The sequence below is a fragment of the Pezoporus wallicus genome, unplaced genomic scaffold (assembly GCF_028554395.1).
Source record: "Pezoporus wallicus isolate ANWC-B61680 ecotype Strahan unplaced genomic scaffold, APGP_CSIRO_Pwel_v1 contig_8166, whole genome shotgun sequence".
NCBI lineage: Eukaryota > Metazoa > Chordata > Aves > Psittaciformes > Psittacidae > Pezoporus > Pezoporus wallicus.
In genome coordinates, this window is record NW_026638114.1 from 3322290 (window position 1) to 3343978 (window position 21689).

The following is a 21689-nucleotide window of genomic DNA, read 5'->3' on the forward strand; positions in this document are numbered from 1 at the left end:
ACAGCTTTAATGCATGGAGAAGCTAGGAGACAGATTCAGCTTAAAAGGAAGGGGAGCCTGGCTGGCTGATTCATGGTTTCTGACTCTGCTAAATGCAATCCTCTGTACCTTATTGTTCTCTGGAGCATTTAGCCCTTTGAGTTCGTGTGGTATGAAGCGCCTGTCTCAACATGTCAGGTTTCTCTTGCCTACAGGAGGTGTCTGCTCACAGCCAGAGAGAAACCCTGCATAGCCAGGGACTCAGGGGGCTGCTGCTGTTTGCCTTTTTGGCTGCTGTTTAACGTAGCCCTAAGCATGGGAATGTCCCTGGCTGTGCTGAGCTCCTGCTAATTGCTCAGCTGGTGGTGCCACACGGGAAGTTCAGAGTTTCCACCTTGCAGCATGCTTGAAAAGTGCTGTTCATCGACAGGTTAAACATCCCTGCTTTAGAGAACAGGGTGAACACAGACCTGTTCCCACGTATGTTAGCGGATGTACAACAGGGATGTGCCGATGTTCATGCAGCGGGTGCTGGACTTTGCCTATGGGGCTGCGTGTGCCCAGACACGTGTTCCCGTGTGCAGGGGTTCACATGTGTTGGCCCCTGTGGTCCCGAGCGCTGTGGTTGATGTGGGGCTGGTCTGGCTTTGACCCCTCCTGCATGGATGCGTTCTCACGCGGCGCAGCCAGGCTCTCCTGCACGGACGTGTCTTTGCCTGTGCAGATAACCCCACGCCTGAGATCCCTGCGCAGAGCTTTGCATAACCTTGTGCTGTGCGCCCGTGGTCCATAGGAGTGAGCATGCAGTGCTCAAGGCAGGCAAGCACCTCACAGACTAAACGTCCCTTGAGCATCCCCTTCCCTGCAGCAGTGCCCTGCGTGTTTCTGCCTGGGGCCATGTCACATGGGCTCTTTCCTGGGCAGTTGGGCCATCTGCAGAAGTTGATCACCTTGGAAGAAAACTATGTAAAGAGCACTGGATGGTTATTAGATTAATATTGAGGGACTGATTTCCTCCCCTTCGCTCCCATTGTACACTCTCTACAAAGCAAGCGATGCTTTGACTTGGAGCAGAGAAGAGTTTTCACCTCATAGGCTTTGAGCCCCTTCCGTCCCAGCCAGAGGGGTTTTCAGTGCGGAGGGTCTGCAGGTTGAGGTGAGGTGTGATGCCAGCCAGGCTAACTGTTCAGTACAGATGTACCTCGTGTCAAACAAGTTCACCTGAACCAGGCAGCTGCTGAGTCGACAGGGCTGGGAATCTTGTTCCCAGAGGCTGCGGGCAGAGCAGGAGGAGGTGTGCTCCCTCCTCTGTCCTCGCTTGCTCGCCAGGCAGGGTGTGGGATTTGGCAATGGACCCAAAGAGCACAGAGCTCCAGGAGGAGCTTCTGCCCCACGCAGCAGCCTGGAAAACACCCCTCTGCCCCGAGGAAGGGCCAAGGTGCACACAGTGTCCACCTTGATAGACCCTCTGATGCAGCTGGCTGCAGGGAGCCCACCTGATGGAAGGAATGGGGCAGTGATGAGGTTGTCTTGGGCAGAGGCTGGTACCAAACCTCTGTTGAGCACATGCACCCTGTGTTAGCCTGAGACTCTTGGATTTGAGCTTATGGTTTTCCCATATCCCTTCCCATAGCCCTGGGGAGTCACTGACTGCAGTGGGAATAGACCAAGATCTTGTCTTATTTCTGCCCAGATACCATCGCTGCATGATCCATTCTTGCCTGATTCCAGCTTTGCTAAAGGCTCCTTAAGCAAAGAGGATGCAGAGGGGTGGGTGGAATTTCTATTTGCATCTGAGTTTTGGCAGCGTTGTGCTCTCTTAAGTCATGCACACGCCTTAGAAACACCTTCCTGCCCTCTGGGCCATGGTCCTATTGGTGAGAGCCAGGATCTTGTATCCCCCAGCTGCTGCTGCTCTATCACTTGACGTCCCCCTGGACCTCTGATTCTCCTTGTAAGGAACAGGTTACACTTCCCCTCCCCTCACTACTTACTGCCCTCCCATTGCTCTGTGTGGGATGTTCACATACCTCCTCCATGAGTTTCGGAGCACATCCCATTGTTGAGGCATGGGTTGCTGCTGCAGGCACCAGTGGGGGAGCAACACTGCTTTATCCCCACCTCCTCCACGACTTCCTTTGATTGCCCTTTCCCAGGCAGGAGAACCACTTCTCTGCCATTGATTGCAACCACGTCCAGGCAGCCCCTGAACCCCCACATGACTCTCTGGGACTGGGGCGAGTGCCGGAGGCCCCCAAAAAGCAGGTCTCGTCTGCCCAGGGACAAAGTGCAGGTTGCTGGCAGCTGGAGAGAGGAGTTTCCAAGGCCATCAATGAGCAGGCGGACGGACGTGTTCTTCACCTCCAGGAACACTGAGTGCCACTCGCCATCGCTCACAAAACGTGAGGAGGAGAGGTTCCCAGTGTAGTTTCCCTGGCAGCTGTACCCAAGCTGAGGCACTCCATTAACCATCTGCAAAACACATCCCAGAAGCTACAGTGAGCTGTGATACAAGTACCTGTCTTCATAGAGGCTTTCAACACTTCTGTGCTCCCCTCTCTCCCTGCCTAAGCATCAAGAGTCAAGATGAATCCCAACTTTCAGACTCCAAGAATAACCAGCTGCCCAAATCAGCCCCCTTCACTCATATTAAGCTATGCGGGGGTCAATTAAAGCCTGTTTAAGTGACTGCAACCACCTTTACATTGCAAAACACCTTCATCTCTCCGGCACAATTTCACCCACGGTCCTTCCATGCAACCTTTGGCCAGTGTGCAAGAAGGGAAGCTGATCTTTCCAGATAACAAGGTGCAGAGCCACGTGATCATAGTCCTGCTTACCCCTTCTCCCTCCTTCCTGAGCCTAATCAGAGCCCCACTACTGAGACTATTCATCACCAGTCACAGATGGACTCTTGTTCTGGGCCACATGGTTTTTATTCTGTTCTCACTGTCTTGTTAGTAGTGGAGGAGGAGCACTGGCAGCTGTTTCTGGAGGAAGCAAGGAAGAATTGAGAGGCAGAGAAAGGAATTACTGTTGTACCCTGCTCCTGACCAGCATGCTGGAAAGCCAGGCCAAAGCCGCTGATAGGTATTGCAATCTTATCCTTGATCTCCAGCAGATAGGAAGGACACAAGAGGTTGAGCTGCTGAAAGTGAACCACACCACTGTCTTCTGCATTAAACTGGGGCATCAGAAATTCTTATATGCGGCCCAAGATTAATCTTTAAAACTCATATGGAGGAACAAAAAAGGAAAGGTTATGAAAGGTTTTGTTTCAGGGTGAAGTCAGGGGTAAATCTCTCTTTCACATTTTTCTCCCCACTGCTTTGTTGATAAAACCTCTCTCTTATAGAAGCCAAAACCATTTGGAGAAGGAGAAAAGAGATGGAATAAAACATTCATGGAAAACCTGCAGAGCTTGCTACGTAACATCAAGCAATTAATCCCAGGCAAAAGATCTCCTTGGAGGTATTAGAGTCAGTGAGGAGTGGTGATGTTTGGTAGAGGCTAGAAGAGGAGGAGCGGTTATGTGCTGCGCTGAACTCTAGGGTAACCTACATATTATATGAGGAGGAGTCAAAAGCAGAGCAGGACAACAGTTAGCTCTTAAAGAAGACCATGATATAAATAAATCCCACTTGGAGAAGAGAGCAACCATTGAAGGAAGGAAGAATTATGTGCAGCTGGCACATGCCATGGAAGGGCCCCAGGGCAAGATGTATGTAAATCTCTTTGCACAATTGGCAAGCACACTGGAGAGCTTTGTCACTTCTCTTTATCTGGAGGAACATGATTTCACTTCAGATGGGTCTGTAGATTGGGCTTATCAATTTCTGGGGCTGGGAGACAGCTGAGAAGTCGATTCCCTGGAGCAAGAACTGACAGATTGCGAAGTCTTTCCCAGCTTGCCTGGTTTACCATCCTCTTGTTGCAATCTGATTTCTGCACATCAGGAGAGCTTAGTGATTGGAAGGGTGATGGTATGCATGCCCTTGGCAGAACTTGTCCTCTTTACCAAATCTACAAAACATCAGTTCTGATTTTGTCAAAGCTTTGTCTCATGACTGGAGTACTGCAGCCTACAGAGCTTACAGTCTTGAGGGATTGCTTCAGTATCTTTCAGGCCCGATGGTCTAGAAAAGGTCTGAACTCTGATATATTGTAAATAAAGTAAGGGAAGAAATAATTCACAGGCAGCTTTCTGGTGAGACTTTTTGAATGTTTCCTATTGAAAAGCTTGTGGAGACATCTGGGTACAGATCACGGACACACTGAACTCCACCAGTGATGAGGCTTTTCTCCCTTGACTCTGTGTGTTAGGTCTGGCTCAGTAAAACTTGCTGCCATGTCAACCTTTCTGAGCACCATCTGGACTTTCTGCTGAACTGCTTGGTGTTTCTCCTTCCCAGAGATGGGATAGAAAACTAAAGACCCTTCTGGAGAAGTTTTTCTCATCAGCTCTTCACAATACAGCTTAAAGTATTGTGTGGAGGGTACAGGATATAGGGGTGATGTTTCTCGGCTCTTGCTCTTAAGGAGCCATGGCTGTGTCTGCAGGAGCTTGCAATATGTACTGTGAGCAGGTCCCTGGGTTCAGCTGCTGTGCAGGTCCCTGTCTGTGTGAGTCTTTGATAACATCAGAAAGAAAAGTATTTCATTCTCCTCTGAGAAGGGATGAGGGAATTCAGGGCCAGTATGAACAATTCCAGGTAGGTTACAGTGTGTATAACTCAATGTGATTAGTCTCAGAGACAAATCTCTGTAAGCTGGTAAGTATGTCCTAAGACCTTGGTCTCCAGTTAGTCTGAATTTAATTGATGCGGAATATACAAAACCCCTATTCTTTAGTCACCTGCTTCTTTTCTCCTGTTGCCAAAGTGGAAGAGGGAGATGATCTTTGAATGCTGGATAGACTCAGTGTGCAGCCAGAGGGAGGAGAGCAATCAGACTGAAATGTTCCTGGCTGTGCAGGTGTCTTAAACAGTAAAACCCACCTGAAGAATGCAGTTGAAAAGAGTGGGGGGTTGAGAAATGACATTTAAGGCTCCTGTTTTGTCTGTTCTGTCCATTATTGTAAAAGACCTTTAGTTTGAGGTCCATTTGATTAGATGCATGACCTGACTGGCATATGCTCTGATGCAGGTAAAGGCTGGTAGTGATATTCCCAATTTCAGAATTCACCTGTGCCCTCCTCATCTCTACCCTGTTACCCTAAGCCTCTAGCCCAATGTGGCTTCCTCCTCTGTTTTGGGTTGAGCCACATTGTGGGCTGGCAGACAGTTTGTGTGTTCAGTGGGGGTTTGACTTCATTCCTAAGGTTTGGGAAGGAAGTTTGCCTTTTGCTATAGTGAAAGCAGACAGGTCTGGGAAAAATTCCACCTGGTAAATTCTTTGCCCTTAGAGGTGTGATGAGAGAAGGATGGAGAAGCAAACTGTAAGAAAAGATGATGATGTAGACTTATGATATTGGTGTATGCTGCCTTCACACCAGAGACTAGCACATCCATTCACCAATGTAAAAAAGATTCACTAGTTGTAGCTGCAGCAATTGCTGAACTGTGCTCGGTTCTCACTTGGTCTTCCCAAATCTCATATTTTAGCTACATGAATTACTAAGGGTACATATTATTGCATCTTCTTTCTGTGATTCCCTTCTCTGAAAGAGTAAGGTTTTCTACATGCACATTGCAGTACATACCTCCAAAGTGGCATGGTCAGTCCCGTTAGCGTAGAACACGACAGCGTGCAGCTGGTGGGTCTTCAGGCGAAAATGTATGTGCCAGGAGCCACTCTGTGAGTGCTGGTACCAAATGTAGCTGTGGCCCCCAAACCTCACAGCTGTTCCTGTAAGGAGAATGAGTGAAAGATCTCATCTTTGTCATGCTTTGACACTATGGACTCTGTCAAGCCTTGCCTCTTTTTCCAGCTTGACATCCTAACTGTCCACGAACAGCCTCATCCACAGCAACCTGGGTACTGCTGCACTGCATCTCCTACAGCTCCCATTTGGAGCTCCCTGTATTTAATCTGTGTACTCAACCGTAAACCAATCCTGCAATAGCAGCCTGGCTATTTCTGTCCTATAGCATCTTCAAGGTGCTCTCAGTGTGGTCTACAACACCCTTGAATTTCCTTATCCTTAATAAGTTTTTACATTATTCTATGGTATTCCCTACCACTCCTGCCCAAGTAATGCTAACCTCGGATCCTGCTCCTTCCTTTTATTTTTTGAACTATACTAGAGTGAGTATAACAAATATGCTTTATCTGGCTTTCCTTGAATCTGTCAGTCCATGCTTTGTTGAGCCTACAACAACGCAGGAGCCCAGAGATCACTGAGCTTCATTACCTGCTAGGTATGAGTGACTTTTCCCGATGAGCTAGATGCTGTTGCTATTAAATGCTACAGGAGATTAATTTAAACCAAAACAAACCAAAAATCTATATGAAACTTTCAAGCTCTAAGAGTCTAGGTTTGTCTTTGAAATTGCAGGCAGAGTTATTAGTCATTGGGCAGCTTGGAAAGTCCATGTGCTCTATAGTGTACTGAAGGAAAACACAATATGCCCAGGTTTATAGGGCAGGACAGCAGCAGGAAGGATTGCTCACCATTGCAAGAGCAGATTTGCTCCAAGCTGTGCCGTGGGGTGAGAACGCTGAGTCGGGCAGTGCTGTAGGTAGACATCATGCCTGGATCCAGCCGGATGGTTTCCTTGCAGACACGGTGGGCGCAGTCTGACCCATGGCATGGCACGTGAATTGCTTTCTTCATCCGAAGACCAACAAGTTGGTCCATTTCCCCAGCTGACACAGTGATCTTATTAGCGAGGACCCGAGGCTCATACAAGGAGCCGTGTGGCTCTCCAACAGCCAAGAGCAGGTCCACTCCATCAGAGGAAGCTGCAGGCTGTAAGCTGGCCATGTGGATGTTCTGGCGCCGGGTGACAAGGATGTTTCCCAGAAATCTCTGCAAGTTGCGCCAGTGGTCACCCACAAACTCCTCAGGGGAGAGATGTCGGAAGTGTAGAACCACCGCCTTGTCCAAGGCCTCCTGCGTGAAGCACCACACGTGGACATTGACGCTGGTGGTGGCTGTGAACGTACCATCGCTGACCGTCACGTTCAGAAGATAGTGGCCATGGGGAAGCTTGTCCCCAGCAATGATCTTCCCATCTGCAGCCCCAACAGAGAAGAGTCCCTTCTGGGGCACTTCTGCCACCAAAGTGTACACAAGCGTGTCATGGGGGTCTCGGTCCGTGGCATGGATCTTGCCCAGAACACCACCGCGGAAAGCTTCCTCGTTGGTGGTGATGAATATTTCCAGGGGAAGGGCTGAGGGGGCATACTGACTCTGCTCAGTCACTTGGATGTTTATAAATGCAGATGAGGACAGGGGAGGGATACCGCTGTCAGAGACCTGTCAAGGAGAACAGAAGGATCTGTTATAGCCACATGCTGACTTACTGTCACCTCACCTGACTGGACAGGGTGATAAGGTCTTGTGAAGGAAGAGTGCCGTGCAGGTAGCAGTGGGTGGAAGCTGTCAGGCACAGAGCTGGGAATGGAGAAGGAATGGGAAATATTGGCAGCATTGTTGGACCTCTGCCTGGAGATGGCCCCAGGGAAATTCCTTCCAGCATGAAGACTGATTGAGACCTCCTGTTAGTGGTGGGGAGCACCACTCATTTCCGTGTGTGCTCATCATTAGCTCAGGCACACCTGAGCAGTTCTGATTTCCTGAGGATTAATCATCTTTAGAGACATTGCCAACCTTTGGGGATCCATCCCTAACTGAGTGTACAAAGCTACAAAGCAGTTACACACATCAACATATTTGCTCAACTTCTGGACTATTTAAGCCCATCTCCCACCTGTGACAGTGTCTGTCCAGCATGAGTCAAGGAGCCTCAAAATAGAAAATGTGAATAATTGGATTATAGAATAAGTTTCTCCCTAATCTTAGGCAGTTAGTGGTTGAGATTTATAATACAGTAGTACCTGCCTCTTAGAACAACTACTATTACTGAAGAAGTATGTATTTTACATGTTGTTATCCTTTTGTTCTGCTACTATTCTTACTGATAACACTGAAAAATAATTCCCTCTGCAACAGTAGAAATCCTCTTTGAAGAGGAATTTAAACAGCTTCTTAAATGACCAGGATAATTGGAGAAAGTTTGTAGGACCAGATCCAGGTCTCACTTTAAACTGGAAGTTGCTAGAACAATGCTGGGAAAAGCATCTAAGGAAACTGACAGCGTATTTCTCATCGCATTATCTGATTTTATCAATGCAGAAGCTGCCCCCTGCTTCTTGTGGGTAAACTGTGCGGAGAAATGAGCTCTGAGGCTGGTTCCAAGCTGCATAGTTTGTGCCTGGATTGGATTTCTCCAAAGCCAGCAATGTTTCCATCCAGCTGTGTGATCCTTATTTTGTTACTACTTAATCTAGCTGGGGGATCCAGATACCAGGACAGCAAAGCAGGAAAGCAGGCTCTACCTGGACTTGTAGTAGGTACTGTTCCTTTATTCTTCTGTTCAGGACAGATGATGTTACCAGCAGACCATTTTGGGTGACATCAAAGGCCTTCCCATCATTGCCCTGGGTGATCTGGAATGAGTACGGTGGTCCATTTTCTGGGGAGTCTCTGTCGCTCATAATCAGCTCCAGGACGCTGGTACCCACCGGAGCATTCTCCTGAAATGGGGAAAGATGTTAGTGGAGGAAAGCAAGCAAAGAGGAAAGAACCCACATGGAAACAAATCCTACACCCCATGTGCATCTCTGTGTTACACACACACGAGACTCTTGCCAGCAGTGGCAGAGACCTGGTGGTGGCAAGGAACTGCCTTTCATAGCATTACCTATGTGGCAGCTAAGCATAGACAGTTGAACTGATGCCCTTTCTTACCCCTTGAGTCATGCCAGCACAAGTACAGATGAAAGCATGTTTTGTCTTTCTTTCTGAGTACATGGTTATCTTGAGTCAAAGTGACAACTGGGCTGCATCTAGCAGACATGATGGTGCTTGACCATGTGCTTGGGCCTGCTCTTTATGTTGTGGTATAGACATGGACAATTGCAAGGGAGAAAGGGACTGCAGGTCAGGGTTGGAAAGTGTGAAAACCTCTGCACTGAAAGGACAGGAAGTGTCTGAAACTATTGGAAAGAGAAAATGGCATCTGTTGGCAGAATATCTGCCCCTGCAGATGCCGCCAGCTCTTCGTGGCAATAAGCACAACGCAACAGCATGCTTTATCACTGTCTCACCCCTATGCAGCCCACACATGAGTGCCTCACTACCCTGAGATGGACTGGGAGAACAAACCACCTCCTGGCTTACCTGCACCACCACACTGTAGTTGAGCTGGAAGAACCGGGGAGGGTTGTCATTGACATCAGAAACATGGACACGCACAGCAGCATCGCTGAACTGGGCAGGGTGGCCGTTATCCATGGCTCGAACAGTCAGGGAATAACTGGGGATCTGGAAGATTTGTAGTGCATGATTACTTGGAGAAATGGAGGAATGGTGGTTTTTTTTTTTATGCTGATTTACTCTGCTGCAGCTTGTGAAATGCTTGAGGCCATGCATTGCACCATGACAATAGCTTTGCCCTTGGCTAAGGCTCTGCATCCATAAATCTCAAAGCACTTTGGAAAAGAAAATCAGCCTCGACATAGTTTTGCAGAGAAGGAAAACAACTTGCCAAAGATGGATGAGACCAAGCTGAGTAAACATCGGTCAGCAGTGGTTTGGGCTGCTACTGTTTTACGAATGAGAGATTGTCCAGATGGCCTTTCCATCTCTTACCCATACCTGTTTTCTGTAATGCTCTGATGCAGAGAAGCAGAAACCAACCATGTTGGTTTCCAGTTTGGGGCTGACTCTCACCCAACCAGCTTGAAGTACCAGTGGAACAAACCAAAGGCCAGAGTTGTGACACTGAAGGCTGTATTGCCTTCCCCAAAGCCCAGCCTTCCTACAGCAGTATCTATGAGTCTAGAAAATGAACGAATGAAAGGCTTGTCTTCTGCTTACAGTATTATGAATAGATTATTCAGAAAACAGGAGGTAACTGAATACACTTTTCTCCCTCAGTCTTTTGGGGCACATCTGTTTTAGTCTTCTGTTCTCATTCTGTTGAACTCACCTCCTCTCTGTCCAGATGCTTGGCAATGCTGATTTGCCCACTTTTGGGTTGAATGGCAAAGTGTCCCAGTGGGTTCCCTTCCACAATTGAGTATGTGATCTGATTGTTCATTGCTCCATCCAAGTCATCAGCTGACACCTGTTAGGAGAAAAAAAGGCTAGGATCTTTGGCAAAATAAGTCCTTGCCATGGAGGGATGGGAGTAGGACCCCCCCTTGTCATTTAAGGATGTTGGTTTGAGCTTGTCTCAATTGAAGAGGAAGAAGGAAGGTGGTTTACGTAAGTGTCATTCATTAGGTTTTTTTCAAGAATAAACTCAGCTATAAGAAGGAAAAGTAAAGTGCAAAAGAAGAGTAAATAATGCATAGCACAAGTAAAACGATAGGTAAGGGTTCGTGATCATACCGTGAGGATGATTTCTCCAACTGCAACATCCTCCCGGATGTCAGCAAAGTAAGGGTCTTGGATGAACTCTGGTGCATGGTCATTGATGTCGGTTATGTTGATCACCACCATGGTCACATCGCTGAGAGAAGCTGAGCCCTTCCTCGTGCCCTCAATGGATAAGTAATACTCATGACTCGCTTCAAAGTCCAAGCTCCCATTTATGTATAAGGCACCTGTGTTGGCAGATGGAAAGAAAAGGACAGAAGATACTTTGAACGAATGGTACGTAAGGTTTCTTGGAATACTGGAGATATATTGAGATGAATGTCAAACTGCCAGCTGAGAAGGTGATGCCTAACTTTGACCTCTTCTGGTTAAGTCAGAATACTGAGAGTCATGGCATCCCACAATACAAACTCTAATTGAACTGATTCTGTCATAACCTGCCTCACTCTGGTATCAAGAGAAAGAAACTTCAATTCTGGAATGTCTACAAAAATCTGGATTGGGAGAGATCTGGGACAAAATAGGGTGACAGTCCAACAGTGCTATTGAAAGCTGTGACCAAGGCAGTAGTAGACAATCACTCAACTGTGCCATAGGTAGGATGAAAAGTTGTGCAATGTAGATGCAGTTATACAGGAGAAAAAAGCGTGGAATGAGATGCTGTGATTTGTGAGGCTAGAGATGCAAATTGAAAGAAGGTTTTTTAATATCAAAAAATGAAGAAGAACATGTACTGAAGATATAAAGCAGAAGTGATAAAAGAGAAGCAGGTGACAGAATGTGTGTGTGTTTTGATGCTTTCTTGGGTTCAGCACTGAAAATGTCACAAAACTATTCTCTGGAAATGATATTGTTCTGTGTCTTGTAAGATGTACAAACTAATAAGAAGATTGGTGTGGAAACATTAGCAAGAACCTTGGGGGCAGAGAAGCTGAGGAAGGTGCCGTGGATGAGGATGTTGCAGCCAAGGGCAGAGGGCCGTTAATGATGCAGCCAAGGACTTGTTTCAGGGAGCTAACACTGGCTTATAGATAACAGTTCTTGTCAGACCGCTGTGCAAACAGAGCAGTGCTTTATTTGGCTAGTAAACCTGGCTCAGCACCTGCTCGTGATTAACAGGTTGGGATTATCCACATTCATTGAGCACTACCTAATAAAACTGCCTGTTAACCTGGGCTACAGGTTCCTCGTGGGACCAAGATGGAGAGGCTTTAAAATGAAATCACCTTCTCCTACATTTTGAAGTGGAAAATTTTTCTTATCCAGTTCTCCATGTATTCCTCATTCTCATGGACCTGTTTCCTGTTCCAGACATGTAACAAGACTCTTTCCATTAATTTCAGTAAGATTTGGGTCACTCCTTAAGTGACTTAGCTGACAAAATTTGGAGTAGAAGACTGTATTCCCTACTCTTGTGGTGGGCAGAGGCAGAGAAGAGCAGACACATACAAAGACAGCCTTTGATGTTGGGTCAACCTGGACCTGCTTGGGCGTGAGATTGTTTTACCTGTGTTTGAGTTGAGCTGGAATTTCCCATGATCATTGCCATTCACTATTTCATACTTGATCTCTGTGTTTTCTGCATTGTCCCTTGTCAAGGCTGACAAATTGAGCACCTCTGTACCCACAGCCACGTCTTCTTTTACCATGGCCACATATTCAGGGGCCAGGAAAACAGGCAGGTACTCATTTAGATCCACAACAGAGACAGTGACAGTGCCAAGAGCAGAGAGGGGCTCCGGGGTGCCCCGGTCGGTAGCACAGACTGTTAGCTCAAATGCTGAGTGCTGCGAATCCTTCAGAGGCTTTTCCAGACGGATCACCCCTGTGGTTTCCTCAATTGAAAAGTGTCCATTGGCAGAGTCAGAGAGAGAATAGACCACCTCAGCATTGAGACCTGGAAGGATAGGGGACAGGCTGCATTAATTCATGGGTAGGGTCGCTGATGGGTTTATACATTTATTTTTAATCTATTAGGACTATGTGCACTTAATGGCCTTAAGTTCCTAGGGAAAATGGAGGCTGTATGAACATCAAGTTTGTCCCTGTCCACTTGTAGGTTCAGACATCTAGCCATCCTGACCATCATCCATCACTATCATCCGTCTGCATTTCATGGTGCTTCCCATTTTTAATTTCCTTGATTTTAAACATAATTTCCCTTCATATCTGCTTCCAAAGCAGATAAATAGGATCTTGCTTCTCTGTCACTGTAAAGTCAGTCTCTGCTGGAGAGGTTTACTGAAAGTTCCTTTTTTAGGAGCCTTACCTATGATTCTGAGAATCCTTTTGTCTTCACAAGGACCTCTCCATCCATATAATTTACATTATCCAGGTTTAAAGCTCCTTTTTCCTTATGATGCTCATTCTCGATCTCCATCTTTCCTAAAGCTTCTGTCCAGTTTGGGTTCCAGGCAAATTGTGTATGACAGTTTGCAACGTGGATCACTTACAGCTCACCGAGCATGTGCTCAGTCTGTCTTTGCATGTTTCTACAGATATTGTACTACCTAGAGGGCCACAGAAGTGCTGATGCCAGCCTGCTATTCAAGAACATGTCAGCAGTGAGATCTAGGCACATCTTCGCCAAGATTCAATTATCTATGCCCATTGCTGTAGCCCTTCCCTAGGTTTCAAAAGTTTCTATTCGGGATGAAAGATGAACTCTACTAAAAAAGTAAATCCCGTTCTGACTCACCTTCATCAAGGTCTCTGGCAGCAACCACGGCGATGGGTGTCTTTGTTGTGGTGTTGTCAAAAACAGCCACAGCACAATGACTAGGGAAGAATTTTGGTGCATTGTCATTCGTGTCCTCTACAATCAGTGTTATATCTGCCTGGCAGGAACGGCCTCCACCATCAGTCGCTTTGGCAACAAGATGGTACACAGGTTTCTGTTCACGGTCGAGAGGTGCAGATGTGGTCAGCTCCCCTGTTGGAAAGAATAGGAGATAGTCTTGTCTCCTGTAACAGCAGCCACAGCCTAGGAGAGCTCAGAGAGGTTCAAGCATGCTCCCTGCCTGGCTGAACCGTGGGAGACAACAGGCAGGGTTTGAACACCGTTTGTAATCCAGCTAATAGCAGTGATGGGTCCACACCACGTTGCTCGGGGCTATTCTCGGATCACTGCCAGCCACTGCCCTGGCAGGGCTTGTCACGGGGAGTCCTGCAAGTTGGGCTGAGCTTCATGCAAGAGATGCCATCATGGGATAAAAGTGCTCCTATATAAATTGTACTTCTAAATGCCTTTATTAAACCCCACTGCACTAAGCTTTCTGCAATGGAATGAACCCCAAGTGATCTCTAGAATGATCATCATGTCTCTTTGGGCAAATATACTGTCCAAGAATTGATAAAATGAATCTTAGAGTTCAGAGCTTGTGTCTTTGGCTCAAGCCAAATACTTGCTGATCTCTCCTCCTTGAGACCTGGCTGTTAGCTATAGTGTCAGCCCTTCATTTTAACAGTGCCAATATTTGTAAAGAAAGCCAGCTCCCTCTCCTCTATACCATATTGCACGAAACCTGCCTGTTTGCCATTCCATCCTAGCCTGGGAGACCTGGAATGAACAGTCCTTTTGTCTGCTCAAGAGGAGGTAAGTGTTGAGCCAGTCTTGGGAGTGCGTGAGGAAGAGGATAAAAGCATCCTTTGCCCTGCTCTCACCTGTATGTGGGCCCAGCCGGAACTCCTCTGCGCCAGGGCCATGGAGGCTGTATGTTATCTGGGCATTGCTGCCGACATCGGGGTCAGTTGCTGATATCTTCAAAATGAAAAGACCCGGCAGAGCATCTTCAGAGACTCTCCCAGTGTAGAATATCTGGTAAGGACAAAGCTGTCATTGGCTTCTGAGCCATTTCCAAAATACCTTCATCCCATGTAGCGGGGAACGGACTAGCAGAAGCTTTGCAGAGAAGGATGAACCATGCGGTTTATAGGGGAACGCAATGTGCCTCACTGCTGGCTGCTGGGGTGTGGACCTGGACCAGTGAGCTCATTTCACACAAGCCTTTGAATCTCCTTTGGGAAGTAACCACATCTGTTCTTTCTCACCATGGGTAACATCCACACCAGTGATCAGCTCTCTACAGTAACAAAACTCCTGATGGGAATCTCTCAGCTTAGCAGGATATAAAACTCAGTAATTTACATGCCCCTACCCAGGAGGCTTCCTGGCATTGTTTATCTCCAAAAATTACCCTTCATAATGCTGAGGTGCTCACTTACTGCTGGCAAACATGCTTGGAGGCTAGATTTAATGTTCTCACTTGACATGCAGCTTAATTAAAATTGCTAAGTATAATCAAAGCAACAGGATCGTGTGAGAAGAATTATGACAAGCCAAACCCTCTTAACATGCTCTTATTGTTCTTTCTTCCTTGCTACTGTGTTCTCTCCGTCCCAGACGCTCCCCGTGTGCCCCCAGTGTCCCAGGACATATGTCTTACCTGGCCACACTCAGGGCTGTTGTCATTGATATCTAGAACAAAAATTTCTACTTCAGTGGTAGCCTGAAATTTCCCATCAGAGGCCATAACCTTGAGGAGGTATTTCTCTGTATCTTCTCTGTCCAGAGGCTTCTTGGAAGAAATTGTCCATTCTCCCTCGATTTGGTTAACTGCGAACTGCCCCAGTACATCTCCGTCTAGAAGGAGACAGCAGGGGAGGAAAAGAGGTGTTTGAAGTGCTGAAAATCAGAAGTGGTAAGGAAAGGGGATACAGATGTGTCCACTGTTGGTCCCTTAGGAGACATGGAGGGCCTGCAATGGTGACACCGAATGGGCACTGGTGTTGTATCAGGCTGGTGAGGAACATTTGGTCTTCCTCATTGCACAGCTGAGAAACACCCTGCCTGTTTCTGTTATTCACTATCTGCATATAGTGGAAGGAGGAAACAACTCCTGATGGTAAAAATGTCTCTGTAATGTTCTGCACTCCTGCATATTCATTGCTTCAAAACCACATTGTCTCACCTTCCTAAAGAGTGTCAGTCTTTCTCGGTGCATGCTCCTAAAGGGATCTGAGAGTTGAAAATACCCCGCAGACATTGGTTGAATCTTACTGTTACAGTACTGTGTATAGTTGTACTTCCTTTTAACCTGCAGATGTATTTAATATATAGCTAAGCTTTCTGGGGCTACTTTTCATTCTTTAATGGCCAAGTGATGAGAGACAGGGAAATCCAGACTAGGCAGGCTCTCTGGTCCACCAGATTCAAGCTGCTCCTACTTATGTGACACAGAGCAGATTTTAAATGGGTGGATGTTGGCCTGGAGAATCCTTCTCTTCTGGCAAGGATCTTGTGTCCTCTGATGAACCCATGCCATTGCGCAGAAGGAGGGAGCACATTAGGTGATGGGAGGCAACAAAGGGAGTTGGCTGCAGGGCTTGTTTGTGTTAGACTCTGAAGGGCCTTGTACATCAGGGTAAATTAAATTCACCCCCTTTCTGCTTTCATTTACACTGTGGCGATGAGGTGGTGAAACTGGAGGCACAAGGAGACCTCTGCTAGCTCTTCTTCTGATGCTGGGACACTCCAGCCTGTGCTCAGATTTAGTTTCTGCATATTTGAAACCAATGCATATGAACAACAGGGAGCTAGGCTCTGTATTCACCATGTCCTTTCTTTTGCTGCTGTGCTATACTGCAGTTGTATTTATATGCTTATGGGTAGAGTTTGACCTGTGCTTGTAAGTGCCTAGTAGAGGGAGCACATGTTATTCACCACTAACATAAGTGTGCATTCTCTCAGGTTTAAAGTAATCGGAAGTTACTACTACTTGTAAGATGGCAGAAATGCAAATACATAAATGGATTGAATATTTTCCCCCAAACGCCTGTAAATAGCTAGGCATGCCATAAACCAATTGAAAGTAACAGCATTCTTCCTCTGTTTTGGATGGTTACAGTAATAGATAGCAGGCTGCAGCATGATCTGCCTACATGCTTTGACCCTGAAGGGTCTGTATTCGAGTCTGAATGAACATTTTAATTTGAAATATCTGTTCCAGTTCTGAGAAAGACCCTTTGGGGTCAAAAAGTACCATAAATTCAAGCTCCTACTTGTGCAGATGCACAACAAACATTCCAGTATAACTTTGTTGTTGTTTGGTTAGTTTTAGCTGGCACAACTGATGTTTCAGGGATGCAAGAGTCATCTTTTAGTATTTCTCATTAGCCAAAACCATCACTAAGATTGACATGACAGTTTCAAATATCCATGAGTATGCAGAGTGGTTAACTTCAGCCTTCTGAGGTCTACTTGTTCATTAAGTCAGTGTCAAAGTGGCTTCACAGGAAAGACATTTAATACCAGAAAGTTATAAGCATCCGATGTGCATATATATATAGTTATTAAGAAATAAAGGCAGGCTGCACATGTGTGATGTGTAAACTGACTGCACCTTCTGCAGGAGAAAAAGCTGGGTCAAAGAACTTACGTACAGATCAAGGTACCTATGTGAGAAAAACCTTCCTTTCTGCTGTACCACTGCTTCTGTCTTTCCAGCAGGTATTACACTTACACCATCTTAATTATTCCTCTGTTAAGAAAGTGTAAATAAATGTATTTACAGTACTGTGTAATTACACATATTCATTTATTTATTTCCAACTAAATAGGACGATTCAGTGGTGAGAGACTATAATGATAATTCCACCCACTGCAGTTAATTACTATAGAGTTTTGGATACCCCAGACTCATTTAACTGTCATGAACTCATGATAGAGCTCGGGCTTAATCTCCTGCTTCTGATAGGACTGCCAGTATAACGCTATTTCCGTGTCTACATTCTGTCAGGGTATCAAATCCTTGCTCTGAGCTGATACTCTATTCTTCATCACTCACTATTTAAAGCCAGGTAAAACTCACCAGTTATGTAGCATGTGACCCTGCGGTTGTGCTCGGAGATGTCTGCATCGATGGTACTCAGTGTGACAACCACTTGCCCTGGCTCCGCGTTCTCGATTACCGATCCTTTATAGAAGTCTGAGGTGAACTGTGGAGCATTATCATTGTCATCAGAGACAGTGACCTCCACCAGGGTTTGGGAAGAGAGCTGGACTTTCCTGCCATGGTCAGTGGCCACCACATAAAATCGATAGACGTCCTGATCTTCGCAGTCCAGCTCTTTCAGTGTGGTGATCCACCCGCTCTCACCATCAATGGTGAAGAGTCCTCGGAGGTTGCCAGATTCTGCTTCCAGACTGTAGGTCACTTGTCCATCGCTTCCCATGTCCTGGTCGATAGCTGTCACCTGAATCACTGTTGTTCCTGATGGCATGTTCTCCATGACAAAGGCTTTGTAGGGATCTGCCTCAAAAACAGGTCTGTTGTCATTGACGTCCTGCACTTGGATGTTCACAGAGACCAGAGAGACCAGCTCCGTCTCCTGATGTGAGCAGTGAGCCATAACATCAATCTGGTACCACTTGGTGGTCTCATGATCCATGGCCTTTTTGACTTTCAAAGCCCCTGTTCGTTCATCCAGTGTGAATACCTCATCCTTGTTGCTTTCTGTAGTGGTTCCCTTCACCAGGCTGTATATGATGGGATCCTCTGCAAAAGCTTTGACTGACCCAATTTCTGATCCCTCTGGAAGATCCTCAGATGCAGAGAATGTATAAAGGGGCTCAGAAAACCTTGGCAGTGTCACCTCCCTGGGGACAATCTGAAGATTCACTGGGACAAGGGAGTTCCAGTGAGGGGGTCTGCCATCTTCAGCTTTCACCTTGAAGTTAAAGGCTCTGTTTTCTAAACCAACAAGGCTCTCCTTGACCTTAACAACCCCAGTGGCGGCATTGATCTCCACGAGGTCTTCTGCCACATCTTCCACAGAGTCAACGGAGTAAATGACATCTGCATTTGCACCTTCATCAGCATCATAAGCCAGTACCTGGATGACAGGGGAGCCTTTACTTACGTTGGACTGGATGGACAGCGTGTATTCAGAGGCTTTGAAGCGAGGTGGGTTGTCATTCTCATCTGTGAGGATTATTTTGACTGTGCAGAAAGCCACCTTCCCACCTCCATCCTTAGCCATGACTTTAATGGCAATAACTCTCTCTGTTGAATTTTCCCTGTCCAGTTTTTGCAGGGTGGAAATACAGCCTTTATTGTCTATGGAGAACTTCTCATGGGCAAGTTTATTTATGATGGTATAGTCTATGGTGCCATATGGGCCACCGTCTGGGTCAATAGCCAGCAGCTCTATCACTTTGGTACCTATCTGAGCATTTTCTGCCAGCTCTGCCTCGTACACGTTCTGCCGAAAAGAGGGGCTGTATTTGTTGGCATTGGTGGTGTTGATGTACACAGGCACAGTGCTCTTGAAAACTCCATCTGAAGCAGAAACTCTGAGGTTGTAAGAGGATTCCAAGTCCTTTTTGCAGCGGTTAAACATGGATATTATTCCTGAAGTGCTGTTGATAGTGAAATGCCTATTGTCATTGCCTGAAAGTATCACATACTCCAGTCGGTTGGTGTCTCCACTGTCGGGGTCGAGAGCCTGGACTTTTATCACTATGTGCCCACATGTAGCCATTTCACTTATCTTGGCTTCATACTGAAGCTGGCTGAACTCAGGGGGGTTGTCATTGATGTCTGTCACATCTACGATCACCAGGGCATCGCTGCTAAGTGGAGGATTCCCATGATCTGCAGCTCTTACTTTCATGCGAAACTGCTGATTTTTTTCATAATCAAGTGGTTGAGCTGTTGTTATTTGTCCTGTGCTGGCATCAATATTGAAGAACTTGGTAGCATCTGAACCATCATCCAAGATCTGATAGGAAACCACTTTGTTTCTGCCTGAATCTTTATCAGAAGCAAAGAGCTGGATAACAGGGGTTTGTGCTGGCAAACTCTCTGAGACAGATGCTGTATAGATGACCTGCGAAAATATGGGGGGGTTGTCATTAATGTCCTCTACCTCCACCTCTACTCTGGCTTCTGAATAGGATCCTACTGCCGTGTCTGTGGCTCTAACTGTGAAAGAGTGTTTTGTCTCTAGCTCATAGTCTAGCTGACCTGTGACAGTAAGGACACCAGTCTTGAAGTCAGTGCTAAACAGTTTCAGGGAGTCTTCTTCCACAATGTTGTAGATGAGGCGCAAGCCCTCAGGGCTGCGAGCCTGCATGTGGAGGATGGATGTGTACAGGGGGATGTTTTCGGGCACCTTCACTCGGTAGTACAAGCTTTGGAACAGAGGGTTGGATTTGTTCCTCACACTGATCACAACCTCCTCTTCAGCATGGAGGGGAGGCTCGCCTTTATCCTTAGCAATGACTCGGAGGTTGTATTTATTTAAAGCTTGATAATCAAGAGGCTTCTTAAGTGAGATGTCTCCTAGGTAGGGGTCAATCCGAAAGTATTTGTAGTCCTCTGCAAGTGAGTAGGTAATGGCTCCGTTATCCCCTATGTCTTTGTCTGTGGCTGACACCTGAAAAAGTACATCACCTGGCTCTGTGCCGTCCTGCACCGAGGTGTAATACGGCACGTTCTCGAACTGCGGTGGGTTGTCATTGACATCCTCTACATAAACCTTGACTGTGGCTTGGGACACTCTTGGTGGTTTCCTGTTGTCCTTCACTTCCACAGCTACCTCGTGCATGTCTTGTGTTTCACGGTCAAATTTGACACCTTTGGTCTGGAGTACTCCAGATGCCTGGATCATTTTGAATCTTTCCTTCCCATTCAAAAGTGAATAGAAAAGCGGTTCATTTAGCTGATATCCCTTGACCCCAAGAATGGTGAGAGTCTTCTCATTGGTAGAGTTCTCCATCACAGTCACTGTATATACTTCTTGATCAAATTTTAAGCCTGTACCTTGTGCTTGAGTTAAATTCAGCTTAACCAGAGCAGTACTTTTATATAAGCCATCACCAGCTCTGACCGTGAGTTCCCGGTAGCTTCCCAGAGCAGTAGCATTCAGAATGGAGATAAGACCTGTCAGTGGGTGAATATAGAAAGCATTATCAAGGTTCCCTTCCACGATGCTGTAGGTCACCTCTGAATCTGCATCTGTTGCCCGCACTGACAAAAGGTCCATCCCTGAATGGGCAGGTAGCAAGACAGAAAGCTCGTAAGTGTCTTTGAGAAAGACTGGAGGTGAATCATTCACATCTTTAACATGGATTGTGACCTTGGCTGGCTTGGATGCAAATAAGCTGGGACTTCCACTGTCATGTGCGTGTACACTGAAGTGGAAAACTGGGGTGAGTTCATAGTCTATGTCAGCACGACTGGTCAGTGTCCCTGTGCTGGGATCTACTGTGAAATATTTCAGTGCCTCCGGTTCCAAAATCTCATAGACCAGCAAAGCATTGGAGTCTTGATCAGCATCTGTTGCATGGGTCACGAGGGGAGCATTGCTTTCATCCAGAACCATGCTTTGTGATGGAGCATTCTCCATGATCCAGCCAACGAAAGAAGGTTTAACAAAGATGGGCACATTGTCATTCTCATCTATGACATAAATAAGTACCACTGTGTCCATAAATGCTCCAGCCATGTTGGTGCCACGGACTTTCAACTGGTAAAAAGATACCTGCTCAAAGTCTAAGCTCTTCTGAGTGGAAATAAGGCCGGACTGATAGTTCATGGAGAACACTCCATCTCCATTTCCATCTTTTATTTCATAGCTGACTGGTGACAAGCTTGTGGCTGAAACCTGGATAAGAGGAGAGCCAACAGCAGTGGATTCACTGATCTCTGTGATGTATTCGGCCTCTGGAAATTTCGGAGGGGTCCGATCAGAGGGTCGGATGCGGACATGTACTGTAGCAGAATCTTTAAGCTGGGGGAACCCCTGATCTTCTGCCTTTGCAATAAGAGTAAATCGCTCCTGCCTGGCTGGGTCCAGTTTCTGGGCAACTGTAATAATTCCAGAATATGGGTCGATGCTAAAGAAACCTTCCCCATTACCTGCAAGAAGAGAAATTACCAAGTGAAGAATGTAGACACCCTATTGGCTTTGTTTTTTCTGCATTTCTTTTCCACAAATGCTCCTGCCTTCAGACCTAATTAACATCTACTACTTTCACTGGGAGACAACAATCTTCATTAATTTCTAAATAATTTTAATTCTAAGAACAATGAACCCATTGAGATCTATGCGATAACTTTCAATTCAATCAAAATGTAAATTGGAGATAAATACCCTT

The 21689-nt window shown here is 46.4% G+C and overlaps 1 protein-coding gene across 2 annotated transcripts in view; it reads right to left on the reverse strand.

Moving 5' to 3' along the window:
• The window catches only part of FAT2 (FAT atypical cadherin 2), a 57302-nt gene that overhangs the window by 4691 nt on the left and 30922 nt on the right, over positions 1–21689 (reverse strand). For both annotated transcript variants that reach the window (XM_057409587.1, XM_057409586.1), the window contains exons 10-21: positions 17398–21450; positions 14974–15170; positions 14192–14345; positions 13227–13460; positions 12036–12425; positions 10541–10755; positions 10137–10274; positions 9326–9469; positions 8482–8679; positions 6592–7399; positions 5681–5826; positions 2010–2451 (exon numbers count right to left, since the gene is read on the reverse strand). In XM_057409587.1, the coding sequence (XP_057265570.1) occupies positions 2010–2451; positions 5681–5826; positions 6592–7399; positions 8482–8679; positions 9326–9469; positions 10137–10274; positions 10541–10755; positions 12036–12425; positions 13227–13460; positions 14192–14345; positions 14974–15170; positions 17398–21450 (7119 nt within the window). The remainder of the gene's footprint in view (positions 1–2009; positions 2452–5680; positions 5827–6591; positions 7400–8481; positions 8680–9325; positions 9470–10136; positions 10275–10540; positions 10756–12035; positions 12426–13226; positions 13461–14191; positions 14346–14973; positions 15171–17397; positions 21451–21689) is intronic.